Genomic DNA, 17,746 nt, shown 5'->3' with positions numbered 1-17,746 from the left:
TATACTACTTTTAAGTACAGAATTTTGAGGAAATGTTTTAATAATTTGGAATTTCTTTTTGAAGTTTACATTTGAAGACCGCCTTATCAGAAGTAATAAGTGCCTGGTATTATTATATATTGGACATTATCATATGAAATATCTGGATTTAAGATTTGCACTTACTCTTTTGCTTCTTAAATCTGATTTGAATCCAATAATAGAGGAATAGTTTAAGTCTCGGGGAATATGTACTAAAATAGTCACCTAGAAGCAAATTTCTTTGTTTACTATAATTCAACTTCATTTTGGGTTGGGAAGATCCCCTGGAGGAGGGAAAGGCTACCCACTCCAGATTTTGGCTTGGAGAATTCCATGGACTCTTGTCCATGGGGTCACAAACAGTCGGACACAACTGAGCAACTTTCACTTTCAACTTCATTTTGGCCTTTTTCAATCACAGAAATGGTAAGAAAAAGTGTATTCTCTTGTTTGCTGTGACATGTTCACTTATTAATATTCATAATTTTCATCTGGTTTCTAGATAACCCATGATATTTGCTTATTTTTCTCTCTTCTGCTTTTAGTCTTGTGGGCAATTTCATGTAGATGCTGGTAACTAATAATGAAACTCAACATAGATCTATATTGCTGTAACTATGCTAAAAATCTGATAAAAGTTTAAATTATCATTCAAACACTTACTCTGTGGATTATCTGTAGATTATATTTGTTATCCTTACAGATGAATACCTGTATTAATATGAATATCTAAGCTTGCAGTATATTTAAAGAATATAAACATGTAACTTTTCATACAGTGCCCCATATGCCTAGGTACTTAAACATTTAAAGGAGGGCAAGATAAAGAGGAGAAAACAGATTAAATGCAGGACTCACAAATGCAAAAACCAGTCACACAAAAGGCTGTTCAAAGATGACAGTGCTTGAGAAAAAGGCAAGAGTACCTGCACATCCCACTTCATCTGCCCGAGCTTCTGGCCCCAGGATTTCTTGTCCTTCCTTTCCTGCTAAAAATCAAAGAATGAAAGCATTAAAATAGATCCCCCCTCTCACCAACACTTAACTTCTATAAATCTGAAAGGAAACTTTTAGGTTATATTTGATTTGGATTTTTCCCCCCTTGTATAAGTACAGTAACATGTCCTACTAAGATAAAGCTTTTTAAAGAAATTAAGCAGTTTCACAAAACTCATAGAGATATTTTAGAGAAGCAAAATGAGTGAAAATGTTTATATATTCCGGACTTCTACATATATTAGAATTATATGCACACTAGGATTTTATGAATGGTATTGTTTTTTAGGAGAGGAGCTCTACCTACAGGCAGTAGGATTCCTTTTCATCTCTTTCCTGAAGCACAGATTGCTATGTGCTGGGCACCGTGCTAGGTGCTTTATCAACTCATTTCTTTTAACCTTCATAAACTATCTCTATAAATTAAAAAATCCCACCAAAACATGAATCTTGAAGAGGTTACAGAACCTGCCTACAGACACCCAGCTACTGGGTGGTGGAAGTGGAATATGAAAGCAGGTCTGAATGGCTCTAAAACCTGCTCTCTCCTCCACCCTGGCTTATCTCACTATAGACAGAGTCCCTGACAACCTGCAGTGTGCCCAGAGCAAACAGCTAAGGACTATACCTTTTCTTTCACTCTCTTCATGATTCTAACTACTAGTAAGCAGTATTAAATGATAATAGTGGTACCAATAAATATTTTATTTTTTAAATTTAAATTTATTTTAATTGGAGGCTACTTTACAATGTTGTATTGGTTTTGCCATACATCAACATGAATCCACCACAGGTGTACACGTGTTCCCGATCCTGAACCCCCCTCCCACCTTCCTCCCGGTACCATCCCTCTGGGTCATCCCAGTGCACCAGCCCCAAGCATCCTGTATCCTGCATCGAACCTGGACTGGTGATTCATTTCTTATATGCCAATAAATATTTTAGATGTCTATTATCCACCTTCTCTGGGGCTCAGATGGTAAAGAATCTGCTTGCAACACGGGAGACATGGGTTCAATCCCTGGGTTGGGAAGATCCCCTAGAGAAGGGAATGGCAACCCACTCCAGTATTCTTGCCTGCAGAATCCCATGGACGGAGGAGCCTGAAGAGCTACAGTTCATAGGGTCACAGAGAGTCAGACACGACTGAGCAACTAACACACATTACCCACCTCTGACACCTATATATTTGTAATGAGCTGATAAGATCAGAGTCAATATTTACATTATTTAGGTGAGCAGAAAGTAAACTTTATATATTTAGGTACATTTTATTCATTGAGTAGTTTATTAAGAAACTGTGTACATACAAAAGACTAGAAGTTAAAAACTGCTTTCAGAGTATATAATGTAATTATGATCAGAAGACTGGTTACAAAGTCACACTAAAACACTGTGTAGTTATCTGCACTCCAATCAAATCCCATTGAATATGTCAATCAAAAATCTTGATTCAGATTTTCCTTAAGTTTGATAACTGACTTGAGAAATAGAGCACTAATCAAGTAAAATCTGTGCTCACATTAAAGCATGTATTTCTATAAGTGTCTTGGATTACTGGGTGGATTTATTTGGCAGATTTTCTATACTCATTAACTTTTATGTTACTACTTAAAGATGATCATTATGTGATAGTTAAAATATGCATAAACCTCTTTAGATCAGCATAAAAAACACTGTCTGAAGTGGATAATGATGAGATTAACTTCTGCTGAAGAATTCTCATTTTATATTTGCTATCAGCAAAATGACAATTTAAAAATCCCTGGTCAAGTGTTAACAATACTGTATGATAAACACTGGTATTTGGTAAGCATCTGAAAGTCTCCAATGTTTATTTTTTCCCTCTTCCTCCAAAGCATCTACTTAATATAAAATAATAAACAGTGTGCCAAGTGGGTAATTATGATAGTAATATATTTATTATTGCATATGTGTGTTCGCTGTTTTTCCTCATATGAAAACCGAAGCAGGCAGAGCTATGACTCTCTAAGGTGGAAGGTAACACTGATTTTAGTTATTTATTTTGCAGTTTTTGTTTCTATTTTTTTTTCTTCAGTACCACATGGCATGTGGATCTTTCCCCGACCAAGGACTGCACCATGCCCTCTGCAGTGGAAGTGCAGAGTCTTAAACACTGGCCCACCAGGAAAGCCCATGGTATCACTGATTTTAAAGTTTAAAATGATATTTTGGACCTTATTAACTTTACTGCTTGCCATTAAAGCAACGGCAACCCACTCCAGTATTCTTGCCTGGAGAATTCCATGGACAAAGGAGCCTGGTAGGCTACAGTCCATGGGATCACAAAGAGTCGGATACGACTGAGTGACTTCACTCCACTTAAACACTGTTGGCAATTCAATTAAATTATTCCTTCTGCAGGAGTGAAATCTAGGCTACTTACATGAGAATGTAACATGTCAGAATCTGGTCCCATGCTTATTTACCACAGTTTGAAACCAGGAAGGCTCCAATCATCCCCTCTTTACTGGGGGCAGAATTTTTGTTCAACAACTAAAATCATGTCAACTAATGACACAGAAATGGCGCTCGCGCTGGGCTGTCAGGCGGGTACCCTCCTCTCGCCAAAAATCACTGCCTGCAGTACTCCTTCCCCGCTCCATGCAGGGACCAGCACAAGGGCATCTTGGAACAGGGGCTGTTCTAAATATTTCTCAAGCAGCATTCTCCCTAATGTGTTCTGCCTTACTTCTAGTTTTAAGAAATATAAGAGGGATAAAGTAACTAAATCTACTTGTACCTAATATATTTTTTTCTCCTATAAGACTTTATAATGTCAACATATTATGACTGACCAATCTAAGTACAACTTAGGAAGGAAAACCAGAGTGCTCCTGAGGGTTTGGCTTTTAGTCTAAATACCAAAGCAAGTATCTAAAGGACAAACTCCAGAGTAACAAGACTTCAGGTTTTCAAAGAATGGCAAAAGATAGCTGAAGTAAGTCATGAAAGGCTATTCAGCAATAAAAAGGAACAAACTACTGATACATACAACTTCAATGAGTCACCAAAAGATTATGGAGAGTGAAAAAAGCCAACCCAAAGGTTATTACATACTGCATTATTCCACTTATATTACATTAACGAAATGACAAAATTACAGAAATGGAGACTAGCTTAGAGGTTGCCAAGGTTAAGGATGGGGAGGAGGGGAAAGGAGGAGAGGACGGATTGTTTGAAGGCAAGTGGGGAGCCCTGTGGTCATGGATGCTCTGCATCTCACCTGTATCAACACTAATATCCTGGTTACACTGCTGTACTACAGTTCTACAAGATGTTACCGTTTGAAACTGGGTAAAAGGTGCACAGACTCCCTGTATTATTTGTAAATTTAAAACTATGAATTGTGAATCTGTAATTGTCTCAGAATTGAAAGTTTACTTTAAAAAAAGTCAAAGGCAAATAGCACACATTTAGATCAAAGTAGACAGCACCTGTTCATTTTGCTGAAGAATGAAATTCCTAGTAAGTAAAAACAAGTATGACAGATGCAGTTGATTTTAATTAGAGATGTAGATGCTTACTATCAATGGTGAGATAAGATAATTCAAAGTACAGGACCGATAATTTAACACATGTTCTAAATTCTAAAACTTGCATTTCTGAAATTAATATCAAGGTGTTTCTAACAATTACACATATGTCTGTGGGGATATTTTGTAGCAATGGCTAAGAAGGCACAATGAGTGGCTAAGGGAGTCAGATTCTCCTTTTCTGCTCCTGTCTTTTTCTCGATGACACACACACCAAGCACATTTAGACCTGCCTTTTTCTTAAAGCTGTGTTCTCTGCTAGAACACTGTTACCCATTCATCTGAGTAACTGCTACTAATCTGACTTCTTTGAAGCTCAGTTCACGTGTCTCTCAATTTGTAAGTCTTCCCTGACCCTGCTCTCTGCTAACCCCACCCCACTGTCCCTGTTACAGGAGAGAAACCTACTACAGTAACACTGTCCAAAAAGCAAACATTGAGAAATTCCTGAATTCAAACATAAAGTATTCAAACTTTGATTAAGGATGAAATGTTTGTTTCACTGTGTACTTTTTCAGAATGTTTCCAGACAGCTCCATCTTTCCTTCTTATATCCATTAGGTTCCACATGTGTATCAATCTATTTTTGGTATAACTGTCCATCAACCTTCCAGTAAATATAATTCACAACCTCCAGGAAAACCTGTCAATGTAGACAATGGTAAACAAAAAACATGCCTCAAGTCAGCTTTGGTGAACATGGAGATAGGCTACCCGTAGGTCCCACCAGACACAGCTACAGCACCCAGGAGGGCGCACGGAGGGGCAGTGTGAAGACCCCGGAAGGTGATCCAGAGCAGGCAGAGGAAGACGGGGCCGCTGAGCTGGAAGTGATTCCCCCACCGCAGCCTGGGTTCAGGGCGGTTCAAAAGCTGATGTGGACACTGAAGCATGGAAGAAGTATGCTAGAAAAGCCCTCTAGTTTAGGCTTAGGGAGCAGGAAAGGGAGAAATATGCATTTTTCCATCTTTCATTTTGGGTCCCAGCCCCTAGGTCATCCCATAGTGGGAGAGACCATGGTGAAAGCAGGGGCCCCCAGGTACCTAAAAGCCAAGGGAGGGGCATCTTCTCCTCCAGCTGAAGGAGCAGAGCCTGAAGAGGGTGGTAGGCGTGTCCACTGAACTCCCTCTGCCTGTCTTCCTGCAGCTCTTCTCACAGTCACAGCTGCAGGAAGAAGGCAGAAGGTACTGCAGTAAAGTCCCAGGATTTTGGACAGAAGACTGAACAGGAGAATCCTGAGGAACTGGAAATACTGAGGAGACCACTGAGAGGGAGGAGCATGGGAAAGCACCTGCACAGAGCTGTTCTGTGGACTCCTGGGTGCATCCCAAGTTTCCCTCATGTGGATCTGATCACAGACTCTGAGAACTGAAGCGTGGGGTAAGATCATTACTCTGCATGGTACAGATCTGAAAAGCACTGCAAAGGCTTGAAAAGGGAACTTATATTGGGACCACAACCCACAAAAAGCTGGTTGGAACTTACAGCCTGATACACTGAATTATTGCCTGCTAAACCAGAAGCACAAAAGTTCTCCACAGGATTTAAATAACAACAAGGGTCTCATAAGATAATACTCAAAAGTGTCCAGGATACAATCCAAAATTACTTGGCATGCAAAGAACCAAGAAAACCACAGCTTCAATGGGAAAATGTGGCAACACTGAGATAACACAGGTGTTGAAATTACAGGACAGCTTTTATAAAGGTTCTCCAGGAAGTTAAGGGTGAACACTCTTGAAAAGAGTAGAAGGAAAGTCTCAGCAAACTTGCATCAGCAAACAGAAACTATAAAAAAGAATCAAAAGAAAACTTTAGAAGAAAACAATAACAGAAAATTTTAAAACCCACTTGATATGCTCAATAGTAAAATAGAGATGAAAGAGGAAAGATTAGTGAACTTGATGACAGATTAATGAAAATTTTCTAATCTGAAAAGCAGAGTAAATGACTAAGAGAGTATTAGATGTACAGGATAATAAGGAAGTATCTTTCATGTCACTGAAGTCACAGAAAGAGAAGAGAATGATATAGAAAAAAAAAAATTGAAAACATAATGTCTAAAAACTTCCCAAATTTAACAGAAGACATGGTAAAGCGTCTGCCTGCAATGCGGGAGACCTGGCTTCAATTCCTGGGTTGGGAAGATCCCCTGGAGAAGGAAATGGCAATCCACTCCAGCACTCTTGCCTGGAAAATCCCATGGGCGGAGGAGCCTGATAGGCTACAGTCCATGGGGTCACAAAGAGTCGGACACGACTGAGCAACTTCACTCACTCACTTCACTCACAAATTAATAGGTTCAGAGGTTAACTGAATCTCAAGCAGGGTAAAGCCCTCCAAACCTAGGCTCATATCATCAAACTAACTCTGAAAATTAAAAACTTGAAAAGAGTAAGAGAAAATGTAATATAAGGGAACAATAATTGAAACAACAGTCTGGAGAGGGTGTGGAGAAAAGGGAACCCTCTTACACTGTTGGTGGGAATGTAAACTAGTACAGCCACTATGGAGAACAGTGTGGAGATTCCTTAAAAAAACTGGAAATAGAACTGCCTTATGACCCAGCAATCCCACTGCTGGGCATACACACCGAGCAAACCAGAACTGAAAGAGACATGTGTACCCCAATGTTCATTGCAGCACTGTTTATAATAGCCAGGACATGGAAACAACTTAGATGTCCATCAGCAGATGAATGGATAAGAAAGCTGTGGTACATATACACAATGGAGTATTACTCAGCCATTAAAAAGAATACATTTGAATCAGTTCTAATGAGGTGGATGAAACTGGAGCCTATTATACGGAGTGAAGTAAGCCAGAAAGAAAAACACCAATACAATATACTAACGCATATATATGGAATTTAGAAAGATGGTAACGATTACCCTGTATGCGAGACAGCAAAAGACACACAGATGTATAGAACAGTCTTTTGGACTCTGTGGGAGAGGGAGAGGGTGGGATGATTTGGGAGAATGGCATTGAAACATGTATAATATCATATATGAAATGAATCACCAGCCCAGGTTTGAAGCATGATACAGGACGCTTGGGGCTGGTGCACTGAGACGACCCAGACGGATGGTACGGGGAGGAAGGAGGGAGGGGGGTTCAGGATGGGGAACACGTGTATACCTGTGGCGGATTCATGTTGATGTATGGCAAAACCAGTACAATATTGTAAAGTAATTAACCTCTAATTAAAATAAATTTATATTAAAAAGAAATTTAGGATTCCATAAGGAAGTGGAATGTTTTAAAGTGCTAAAGAAAATAAAAGTCTCTCAAACCTAAATTTTACATTCAGTGAAAACATACTTCAGAACTGGAGGTAAAAGAAAGATATTCATAGATAAAAGAGAGCTAGAAGAGTTTGGAGAAGGTGATGGCACCCCACTCCAGTACTCTTGCCTGGAAAATCCCATGGATGGAGGAGCCTGGTAGGCTGCGGTCCATGGGGTCTCGAAGAGTTGGACACGACTGAGCGACTTCCCTTTCACTTTTCACTTTCATGCCTTGGAGAAGGAAATGGCAACCCACTCCAGTGTTCTTGCCTGGAGAATCCCAGGGATGGGGGAGCCTGGTAGGCTGCCGTCTATGGGGTCACACAGAGTCGGACACGACTGAAGTGACTTAGCAGCAGCAGAGTTCATTGCCAGGAGACCTTATCTAAAAGAATTGCTACAGGAAGATCTTCAGAAAGAAGGGGAAATGGTATTAGAGGGAAACTTGAAATGTCAGGAATGACGGAGAATTTAAGAAATGACAACTACATATATGACTACAATATAAAGGAAGGAGGGCAATGGCATCCATGTGGGTGCAAGGTTTCTGTACTTCCTTTGGGGTAGTAAAATATTGATTCTAAGTAGACTGTGAAAAGTATGTAACATTCAAATCTATAGAGCAACTACTAAAAAAATCAATAAAGAGATACAGTCAAAAATGAAATAAATAAGTGAAAATGGAATATTAAACCATATTCAAATGGTCCAAAAAAGACAGGAAAAGAATACAAAAATGAAAAACAAATACAATTATAAACCTAAATCCAAAAACCAAAAGTTATATTAAATATAAATGGTCTAAACAAGCCAATTAAGAGACAGAGATTTTGAAAACCAAGCTCCATCTACAGCTCTACAAATAAGTCATTTCAAATATAATGATATAGGTATGTTAAAAGTAAAAGGATAGAAAAAGATATACCATGCAAACATTAATGAAAAGAAAATAGGTGATTATTTTAACATTAAAGTAGACTTTAAAGCTAATAAAATTACCAGAGATATAGAGAAACATTATAATGATAAGTCCATTCACCAAGAAGATATAACCATCTTAAATATGTGTGAAACTAGCAAAGCTTCAAATCAGGAGACTGAGAGAACAGAAAGCAGATCTATGATTATAACTGGAGGCTTCAATACTCCTCCTCACATTAACTGACAGAACAAGCAGAGAAAAAGCAACAATATAAAGAACGAGGCACCATTAACAACCACTAGAACCAACTGACATTTATAGAACATTCAACCTGGTCCCTTTTAAAAGCACATAAAAGATTCAGGAAGACAGATCACATCCAGGATCATACAACAAAACTTAACAAATTAAATATAATTTAAAGTACTGAGTTGGCCAAAACAACATACTTTTTGGCCAGCCTAGTATGTTTTCCTAGCATAATGAATATAAACTAGATATGCAGGAGAAAGAGGAAAAAGTTTCTAAACACTTTGGAAATTAACACACTTCTAAGGAATCCATGGGTCAAAGAGAAAAATGAAAACCAAAATATCAACATTTGTGGAATGTATCAAAAACACTGCTTAAAGGGTAATTTACATTATTAAATGCCTATGTTATAAAATAAGGACTCAAATCAAAACTCTGTGCTACCATGGTAAACAGTGGGAGAAGAGAAAAATAAACTCAGAAAGAAGTATTAAGAATAGAAATCAGTAAAAGTGAAAAAAATAGATAAAATGGTAAAAGGTTCTTTGAAAAGACCAAAAACAATGACAGACATTAAGAAAGACTGACAAAAAATGAGGGAAGCTATAAATTTCTAATATCAGGAATGAAAAGGGGATCACTGCAGAGCCAGAAGATATTAAAAGGGCTATGAGTTCAAGAAGTAAACATTAAGATATACATTTCTGACTCTTAAAGAAGAGCTTATTCATGTTTTTTTTTTTTAATGGAAGTATTAAATGAAGGTATTAAATTGCTATGAATTTCACAGATGAATGGTGTTTTAAAATGTCATTTTTAATGTGCCAGAAATTAGGTTGTTCGTAATTACACTTAAATGAAAAATTTTATATGTCCATTATGAAATCTGTGAGGCAGTTCATAATCAGTTTCTAAAATATAAATTTGGAGGATAATAACAGTAGTTAGGGTAGTTGTGAAGATAAAATCACTACAGTATGTGCTTAGCATTGCACCAGACACTCAGTAAGTGCTATGTAATTGTGAGCTATTTTCCTTAAAGCAGTCTTATAAGGTTAACATCTCTTAACAGACATGAATTTGAAAACTTTTAAGTGGACTATATCCTCAAAAACTAGAAACTACTGCAAGTCATCCAAGATCAAATGGCTAATCTGAATATTCCTATAATTGTTTTAAAATTTTAATTTGTAGTTTAAAATCTTCTCCTCCAAATAATAGAAAATTCTAGGTCCACATGGTTTCCACTTTAAGTTTTACCAGACATTTACGGAACAGCACTAAATTTAAATAGTATTTTTAAGAAAACAGAAGAGAAAGGAAGACTTTCCTATTAATTTTATGAGGCCCATATTACCTTGATACCAAAACCATGTTACACTATTACAAAAAACAAACCAACCAACCTATAGACCAGTATCTCTCATTAACACTGGCACAAAACTCTTCAACAAAAAATTACCAAGTCATATTCAGCAATATATGAAAACACAATGACTCAGAGGGGCTTTCCAGATAATCTAAAGCTAGTTCAATATTGGAAAGTCCATTAATGCATTTCACTGTGTTAACAGGCTGAAGAAGCAAAACCACATGATCATATCAACTGACACAGAAAAAGCATTGAAAAAATCTGACATCTATTCATGATGAAAACTCTCAACAAACTACAAATGAGAATAGTTTCATAAAGAACATCTACAATAAACCCACAGTTAACATTATACTTTAAAGCAAAAGACCACATACTTTCCTTCTAAGATTGGGAAAATGTCCACTCTCACCACTCCTGGCATTTTCTAATAAAAAGAAATAAATGGTATACAGACTAGAAAGGAAGAAAAACTACCCCAAATTTGAAGAGAAGACTGTCTACATAGAAATCTTAAGAATCTCCAAAGAATGTTTAGAACTAGCAAGTCTGCAGGATACAAGGGCAACACACAAAAATCAATCATATTGCCCAACCATGTAACCCTAATGAGAATGAACAAATGGAAACTTAAAAATAAAATATTCACAATAGTTTTTCCCTTCAAAAATGAAAGAAAGAGGTTTAAGTCTCTCAAAACATGCATTTTGAAACTATAAAATGCTAATATAAGAAATCAAAGAATACCTGTGCAGATTAAAAAAAAACATTCAAAAATCAGTTGCATTTCTATAGACTAAAACTGTATGAAACAGAAATAAATGAAATCTTGTTTACAATAGCATCAAAACTAACAAAATACTTATGAATAAATTTAACCAAGGAATAAAAGCATCAAATGCTGTGAGGCAATTTTCCTCCAATTGAAAAATAAATTAAAACACAATTTCCTTAAAAAGCTATAAAACACTGATGAAAGAAATTGAAAACACAAATAAGTGGAAAGATATCTTATGTTCATGAACTAGAAGAATTAATACTGTTAAATATCCATACTACCCAGAGCTATTTGTAGATTCAATGCAATCCCCATCTAAATTCCAACTGCATTTTTTACAGAAACAGAAAATAAATGATAAATGCTAAAATGTATGTGAAATTACAAAAGATCCTGAATAGCCAAAACAATCTTGAGTAATAAGAACAAAGCTGCAGTTATCACACTTCCTGATTTCAAACTATACTATAAAACTATAGTAATAAAAACATGTGGTACTGGCATTGAAAACACAGACTAATGGAAAAGAATCAAAGGCCCAGAAATAAACCCATGTATATACTAAAGTTAACTAATACTTGACAAGGGAGCCAAGAAAGCTCAGTAGGCAAAAGGTGGTCTCTTCAATCGACGGTGTTGGAAAAACTGGACAGTCACATGTAGAAGGATGAAGCTAGACTCCTATCTCATATCACTATCAAACATTAACTCTAAACAGGTTAAAGACTTCAATGTGAGACATGAAACCATAAAAATCCTGGACGCAAACACAGGGGAAAAAACTCCCTGACACTGATTGTGGCAGTGATTTTCTAGATATAACACCAAAGCACAAGTTAAAAAAATAAAAAATAAAGGCATACATCAAACTGAAAAAGCTTCTGCATAGCAAAAGAAATGATCAACAAAATGAACAGGCAATCTGTGCGGCAGAAAAAAAAAGCATCTGCAAAGCATACAAGTGAAAGGGGTTAATATCCAAGATGCACAGGGAACTTCTACAACTTGATACTGAAAAAGCAAGTAATGATTTAAAAATGGGCAAAGGACCCGAATGAGCTTCCCTGGTGGCTCAGTGGTAAAGAATCCACCTGCCAATGTGGGAGACGTGGGTTTGATCCCTGGGTCGGGAAAATTCCCTGGAGGAGGAGATGGCAACCCACTTCAGTATTCTTGCCTTGGAAATCCCATGGACAGAAGAGCCTGTAAGGCTACCATTCATGGGGTTGCAGAGTCAGGCATGACTTAGTGACTGAGCACACACACAAAGGGCCTGAATAGACTGTTTCTTCTTTTTTTTCAAAGAAGACATACAAATGGCAAAGAAGTACACATGAGAAGGTGTTCAAAATCACTTATCATCAGGGAAATGCAAATCAAAACCATAATGAGATACCACTTCACAGCTGTTAGAATGGCTGTCATCAAATAGACAAGGTGTTGGTGATGTGGAGAAAAGGGAACTCTTGGTACACTGTTTGGAAAGTAACCTGGTGCACCTACTATGAAAAACAGTATGGAGGTTCCCCAAGAAAATTAAAAACAGAACTACCATGTGATCCAGAAATCCTACTTCTGAGTATATATCTGAAGGAAAAGAAACTACTATCTCAAGAAATATCTGTACTCCTATGTCCACTGAGGCATTATTTATAATAGTCAAGGCATGGTGTCAGCATGACCTGAGGAACCTTCATCACCTGGTTAAGATGCTGTCTGTCAGGTTTCTTTATACCAGTTATTATTCCTTTCTTTATAATTATCTGGTGGGGAAATACTTTGAGATTATGCACATATCTTTCTTCTCATATTAGTGGCACCCACTAACTTTAGCAACCATTGACGGCTCTTGCCCACAACAATTACCAAGGTGTTTGCCTAATGGCGATTTTCCACTCCCCTGATTACTTCTTAATTTACAACTAGAATTATACTATAAGGAAGAGCTTTCCCTTCTCCTCCATGTATTTAAGTATTTATATCCATGTGGATGCACTGATATTTATTTTATTTCCTAGATTATAATCCAGTACTATCATTTATTTTGCTGCCAAAATTGTTCTAGATTTGGCCACGGGGAGTTCCTTCAAGTTAGCTCTTGTGTCTCTTGATATGCCTTCATAAATTTTTTTTTAGCACTTTCTTACTCATGTTCCAGGCTTATCTTACATTTTCTCTCCCTTGGTTCCAGAATCAGTCAGTCATTTCTACAAGGAGCCTTGCTACAGTCATTCTACAGATCTGGGCACTGGATATGCTTACTGCTACTGTCTGTCACTGCCGCCCTGCCTTCTCAGCAGACAGAGCTGGGAGACACGTATGTGCACTAACAGCTGCACGTAGGCGTGTGTACTTTTTTATTTGCCTTCATAGACATTAAGAACCATAAGAAAAAAAAAGAAAGAAAAAAAAAAAAAGAAGAAGAACCATAAGGTCACGCTAATACCTCTGAATCCAATCAGACACCACAGGGTTTATCCCAGCCTCCTTTCTTCCTCTTGTGTGTAACTTCCTGCTGACAGTGAGAAACCTGGGTCTCCTTATCCTCAACATATTTACTTACTTGTTCAATTTCAGAGTACACTATACCTATAAAGTAGTTTCAAAATTATGCATTCTTCTGTGAGTAGCATTTTTATTAGGGAAAACGGGGACAGGGATGGGTGTGTGACACTTTTCTGAGTGTGTCTTTCTGCACCTTTACAGCCAGGACAATCCACCCCTCCCCCAAATAAATCACCCAGAAGACAATACAAAATGAAATATAGACATTAGCAAAGGAACCTAGCTGTATTACAAATGAATTACATAACACCCTGAAGCGGGTGGGGAAGCCAAGAACCTAAGTAGCTTGGAAACCAGTACTTGGAACATGTGCTGTAGAGCTGACGACACAGGAGCTGTACCCACTGCTCTCCATCCAGGCACACGGTTGACTGGCTGGGAGTTTTCAGGAGGGCAGTGGGCACAGCTGAGATTCCCACTGGAGGCAGAGCCCAGACTCCTCCCCCTGTGCCACCTCATAATGCTTAGGCATTTAGAGTCACTCGAATGTTAGTGCTGCGCATTTAGTGCAAATGGAGTTGGATCCCGTTATGAGCAGAGCTAAAAAAAGACCTCTGCGGTCATCTGGCCCAGCTTTTTCGTTTTATAGATGCAAAAGTGACGCTCAGGGCACACAGCAGTACAAAGAAGACGAGAAGCCACGTGGTGAGCTTTTCCACATCACACACCACCTTTGGTTGAAAAAGGTTCCAAAGGGTAGGTCAGGCTAAATCTTGAGATGAGGATAATTTGGTTCAATACTGGAGGCATTCTTTGCATAGATTATTTATTGTATTTTATTATACTGTTAGTTGCTTAATGGTGTCCAACTCTTTGTGACCACATGGATTTTGGTCCACCAGGCTCCCCTGTTCATGGAATTCTCCAGGCAAGAATACTGAAGTGGGTTGCCATTTCCTTCTTCAGGAGATCTTCCTGACCCAGGGATCAAACCCAGGTCTCCTGCATTGCAGGTGGATTCTTTACTGTCTAAGCTGCCATTATAACTTGTATTCAAAAAAGCTTAATTGCTATAACTGTAAGATCAGACTTTTATATGTTTTTATCTTAAAGAAGTTTTCATTGACTTGGCATTTTTGTCAACATGTGCATTTCTATAGAGGTAAAAAATTTTCAAGTCAGAAAAATGGTTAAGTCACTGTTACTTGGGATCATTTTAAGGCATTAAGAAATAGCCGGTCTATTAAATGATACTGTATACCATTGGATCAGTTTCATGTAATTTTTAAAAGCTAAAAGAATAAAAGGTCTATAAAACAGGTGTCCTGAAAGGGCAAACATATTTAAAAACGTTTAACTGACACAAGCATGAGAGTTTTTGGCTGAACCACAAGAAGCTCTTGTCAGATAAGCATGATATGCTGGAACACTGCCAAGTTAGACTATCTTTCCTACCAAAAAAAAGGGAAGTTTATACGTCTTTTAAGACAACAGGACTTAATCAATCTAGAAATCTCATCCTTAGATGTGAACATGTCTTAGTTTATTTAGTTTTATAATGAAAATACTGCTTCTCTTTAATCCTTCTAAGAACTTGATCCTAACTTGAGACTTCATTCACAGGTAAGATTTTAAAAGGCATTTATGGCCTAATTCACATTCTGATAGCGTATAATATTTTCCAGTACACTTAAGACTGACGATTTGTACTCTGGTTGCGAATCTGTACCAGTTTCACGTGCTGATCTCTGCCACAGCTGAATGTCATTGCCTGCTTTCTGTATCGTTCCCCCTTTTCTCAATCTTTAAGGAAACCAATTGGCATAGACAGTGTGGCTTCCGTAGCTTTCCTTCTTTGGTTTTTTGTTTGTTTTACCTTGGGTAGTGGTTGATTAATAGGATGCACCAAAAAGTAAAGAACACGGAGCAGCCGTGGAGCCAGGTCTCCTCCCGACAGAACAGAGGCTAAGGGGACCATTTGCATCTGGGTGCCAGCTCCTCTGGTCGTAACTCAGGTGCTGTTTCTGCTCTGGGAGCAGGCTGGTTTGGTCAACCAGGTCCAATGTGACAGATAATTTTTCAAATTCAGCCACAAGGACTATCCTGAGGAGTCATAAAATGATTCAAGGGTAGAAGTGCTCTGGATCTGAGGCCTCATTACATAAACTTTCAGTGGAATGCATGATTAAAGCCTGGTTAATTGTAACCGACTGAATGAACCATTAAAAGTTACTAACCTGGATATTCATGAAGTTAAATTAATTTACAGAGGGTTCTGAACTAATAGTCCAGCAAAAAGTCTGGGCTGCCTTGCATCCCTGGGCAGGGCTGCAAATCGGCTGTGCATCTTTTCGCAGATGAAATTTTAAACTCCCACTGTTTCCCAGAGGAACGGTTTTATGTTTACTGGCTTGTTCTACTGGTCAGGCAAGATTGTTCTGAACACAGTGTGGCACACATAAACCTTATTTACTTATTTAACTAGGTGAGGTAAAGCCCAGAACTAGCACTTTATAGTTTATTTATGAAAGGAATGTATCTTCAAATTGAGGGCTTATTTCTTAGAGGAGTTTTAATTAGTTTTCACTATCTTCATAGCATGTTCTCTAAGCAGTGCACACCGAATAACTGTGGCTCAGATGAACCAACAGTTATGTTCAGGTAGGAATTAATGTGCAATTCTTAATACCCTATGACTTGGTATCAAATTGATCATAAGATTTGGTCAACTATAACTTGAGGGAGCTTATACACAATACAAATTAGAAAGTATTGACATTTGCTCCATTTCATTCATTTTATCGACCCCTACTCATGTTTTCCACTTTGTCATCACACATAATTGAGAAAACCTGGAAAAAAAGGATATTCTGTTGCATGTGTCCATATGTTCACTATCAATGCACTTTGTTCCTTCCTGATAGCCCAAGATTTCTTTTCTGTCATTTCCTTTTTATTCAGACGCTGCTTTCAGACACTTGTTTAGGGAAGGTTGCTGGGGACAACCCCTTTCTGTATTCCTTCATTTGATTTCTTCTTCATCTTTGAAAGATCTCTTCTCAGGATACAGAATCTCAGGGTTGACATTTTTTTTTTAATGCAGGAGAAATATACTACTACTCAACTTGTACTATAAGGCTGGCAGCCCTGAGAACTCCTTTTTTAATGTAGCATGTATTCCTGCTTCCCAATGAATGAGGAGCAGTGCACTTCCGTGTGCAAGACAATTCTTTTCTTTAGCATTTGAGGGCCCGTGATTTCCTACGAGAAATTTTTGGCACTTAAACCGTTTTCCCCCTAAAGGTATATGTACGTCCCTTCTTGGCTTTCAGGATTCTTTCTTTGGCTTTAGTTTGCTTATGATACACCGTGACCTGGGTCTCCTTGGATTTATCCTGTTTGGGATGCAGGATCCTGTCTTTCTGCTGCATTTGGGACAATTTCAGCCATTATTTCTTGGAATAAGTTTTCAGGCTCATCTTCTCATGGAATTTTGATGACAGGCACACGGGACCCAGAGGAGTGGCTCGGGCTCAGCTCCATTCTGCAGTCTGGCTCTGTTGTTCACATGGGCTCATGCAGGCTCCAGTCCCTACAGCCACATCACTGATTCCTCCTGTGTCCTCCCATATAGCTGTGGAGTCTGTGTGCTGAGCCTTTGAATTTCAGTCATTGTATGTTTCAGTTCTAAATTTTCCATCTGGTGCTTCCTTATATTTTTCTTTGTGAAGATTATCTTTTCATTTGAAGCACGCTCACGATTGGGAGCTGAAGCACGTTTATCATGATGATCTGTGTCAGACAATTCTAGCATCTCTGTCACCTCAGTGTTGGTCTTTGTTGATTGTCTTTTCTACTTCAGTTGAAATTTTCCAATGAGTGAGTTTTGAATGATGCTTGGGGCTTCTGTGGTGGCTCAGACAGTAAAGCGTCTGCCTGAAATTTGGGAAACCCAGGTTCGATCCCTGGGTTGGGAAGATCCCCTGGAGAAGGAAATGGCAACCCACTCCAGTACTCTCGCCTGGAAAATTCCATGGACTGAGGAGCCTGGTA

At 38.2% G+C, this 17,746-nt stretch overlaps 1 protein-coding gene and 1 non-coding gene across 7 annotated transcripts in view; both read right to left on the bottom strand.

Moving 5' to 3' along the window:
* The window catches only part of ZEB1 (zinc finger E-box binding homeobox 1), a 198,817-nt gene that overhangs the window by 33,249 nt on the left and 147,822 nt on the right, over positions 1–17,746 (bottom strand). For 3 of the 6 annotated variants that reach the window (XM_040248040.1, XM_040248042.1, XM_040248044.1), the window contains one exon: positions 948–1,010. In XM_040248040.1, coding sequence (XP_040103974.1) covers positions 948–1,010 — 63 coding nt within the window. The remainder of the gene's footprint in view (positions 1–947; positions 1,011–17,746) is intronic. The other 3 variants (XM_040248041.1, XM_040248043.1, XM_040248045.1) reach the window with 1 other exon arrangement.
* On the bottom strand, positions 16,789–16,915 carry LOC120869620. The gene has a single exon (XR_005722589.1). It is a non-coding gene; the product is annotated as a small nucleolar RNA U109 (small nucleolar RNA).

The sequence above is a fragment of the Oryx dammah genome, unplaced genomic scaffold, assembly GCF_014754425.2.
Source record: "Oryx dammah isolate SB20612 unplaced genomic scaffold, SCBI_Odam_1.1 HiC_scaffold_10, whole genome shotgun sequence".
Taxonomy (NCBI): domain Eukaryota; kingdom Metazoa; phylum Chordata; class Mammalia; order Artiodactyla; family Bovidae; genus Oryx; species Oryx dammah.
Note: the sequence above shows the minus strand (reverse complement) of the source record. Positions and strands in the feature narration are given on the sequence as shown.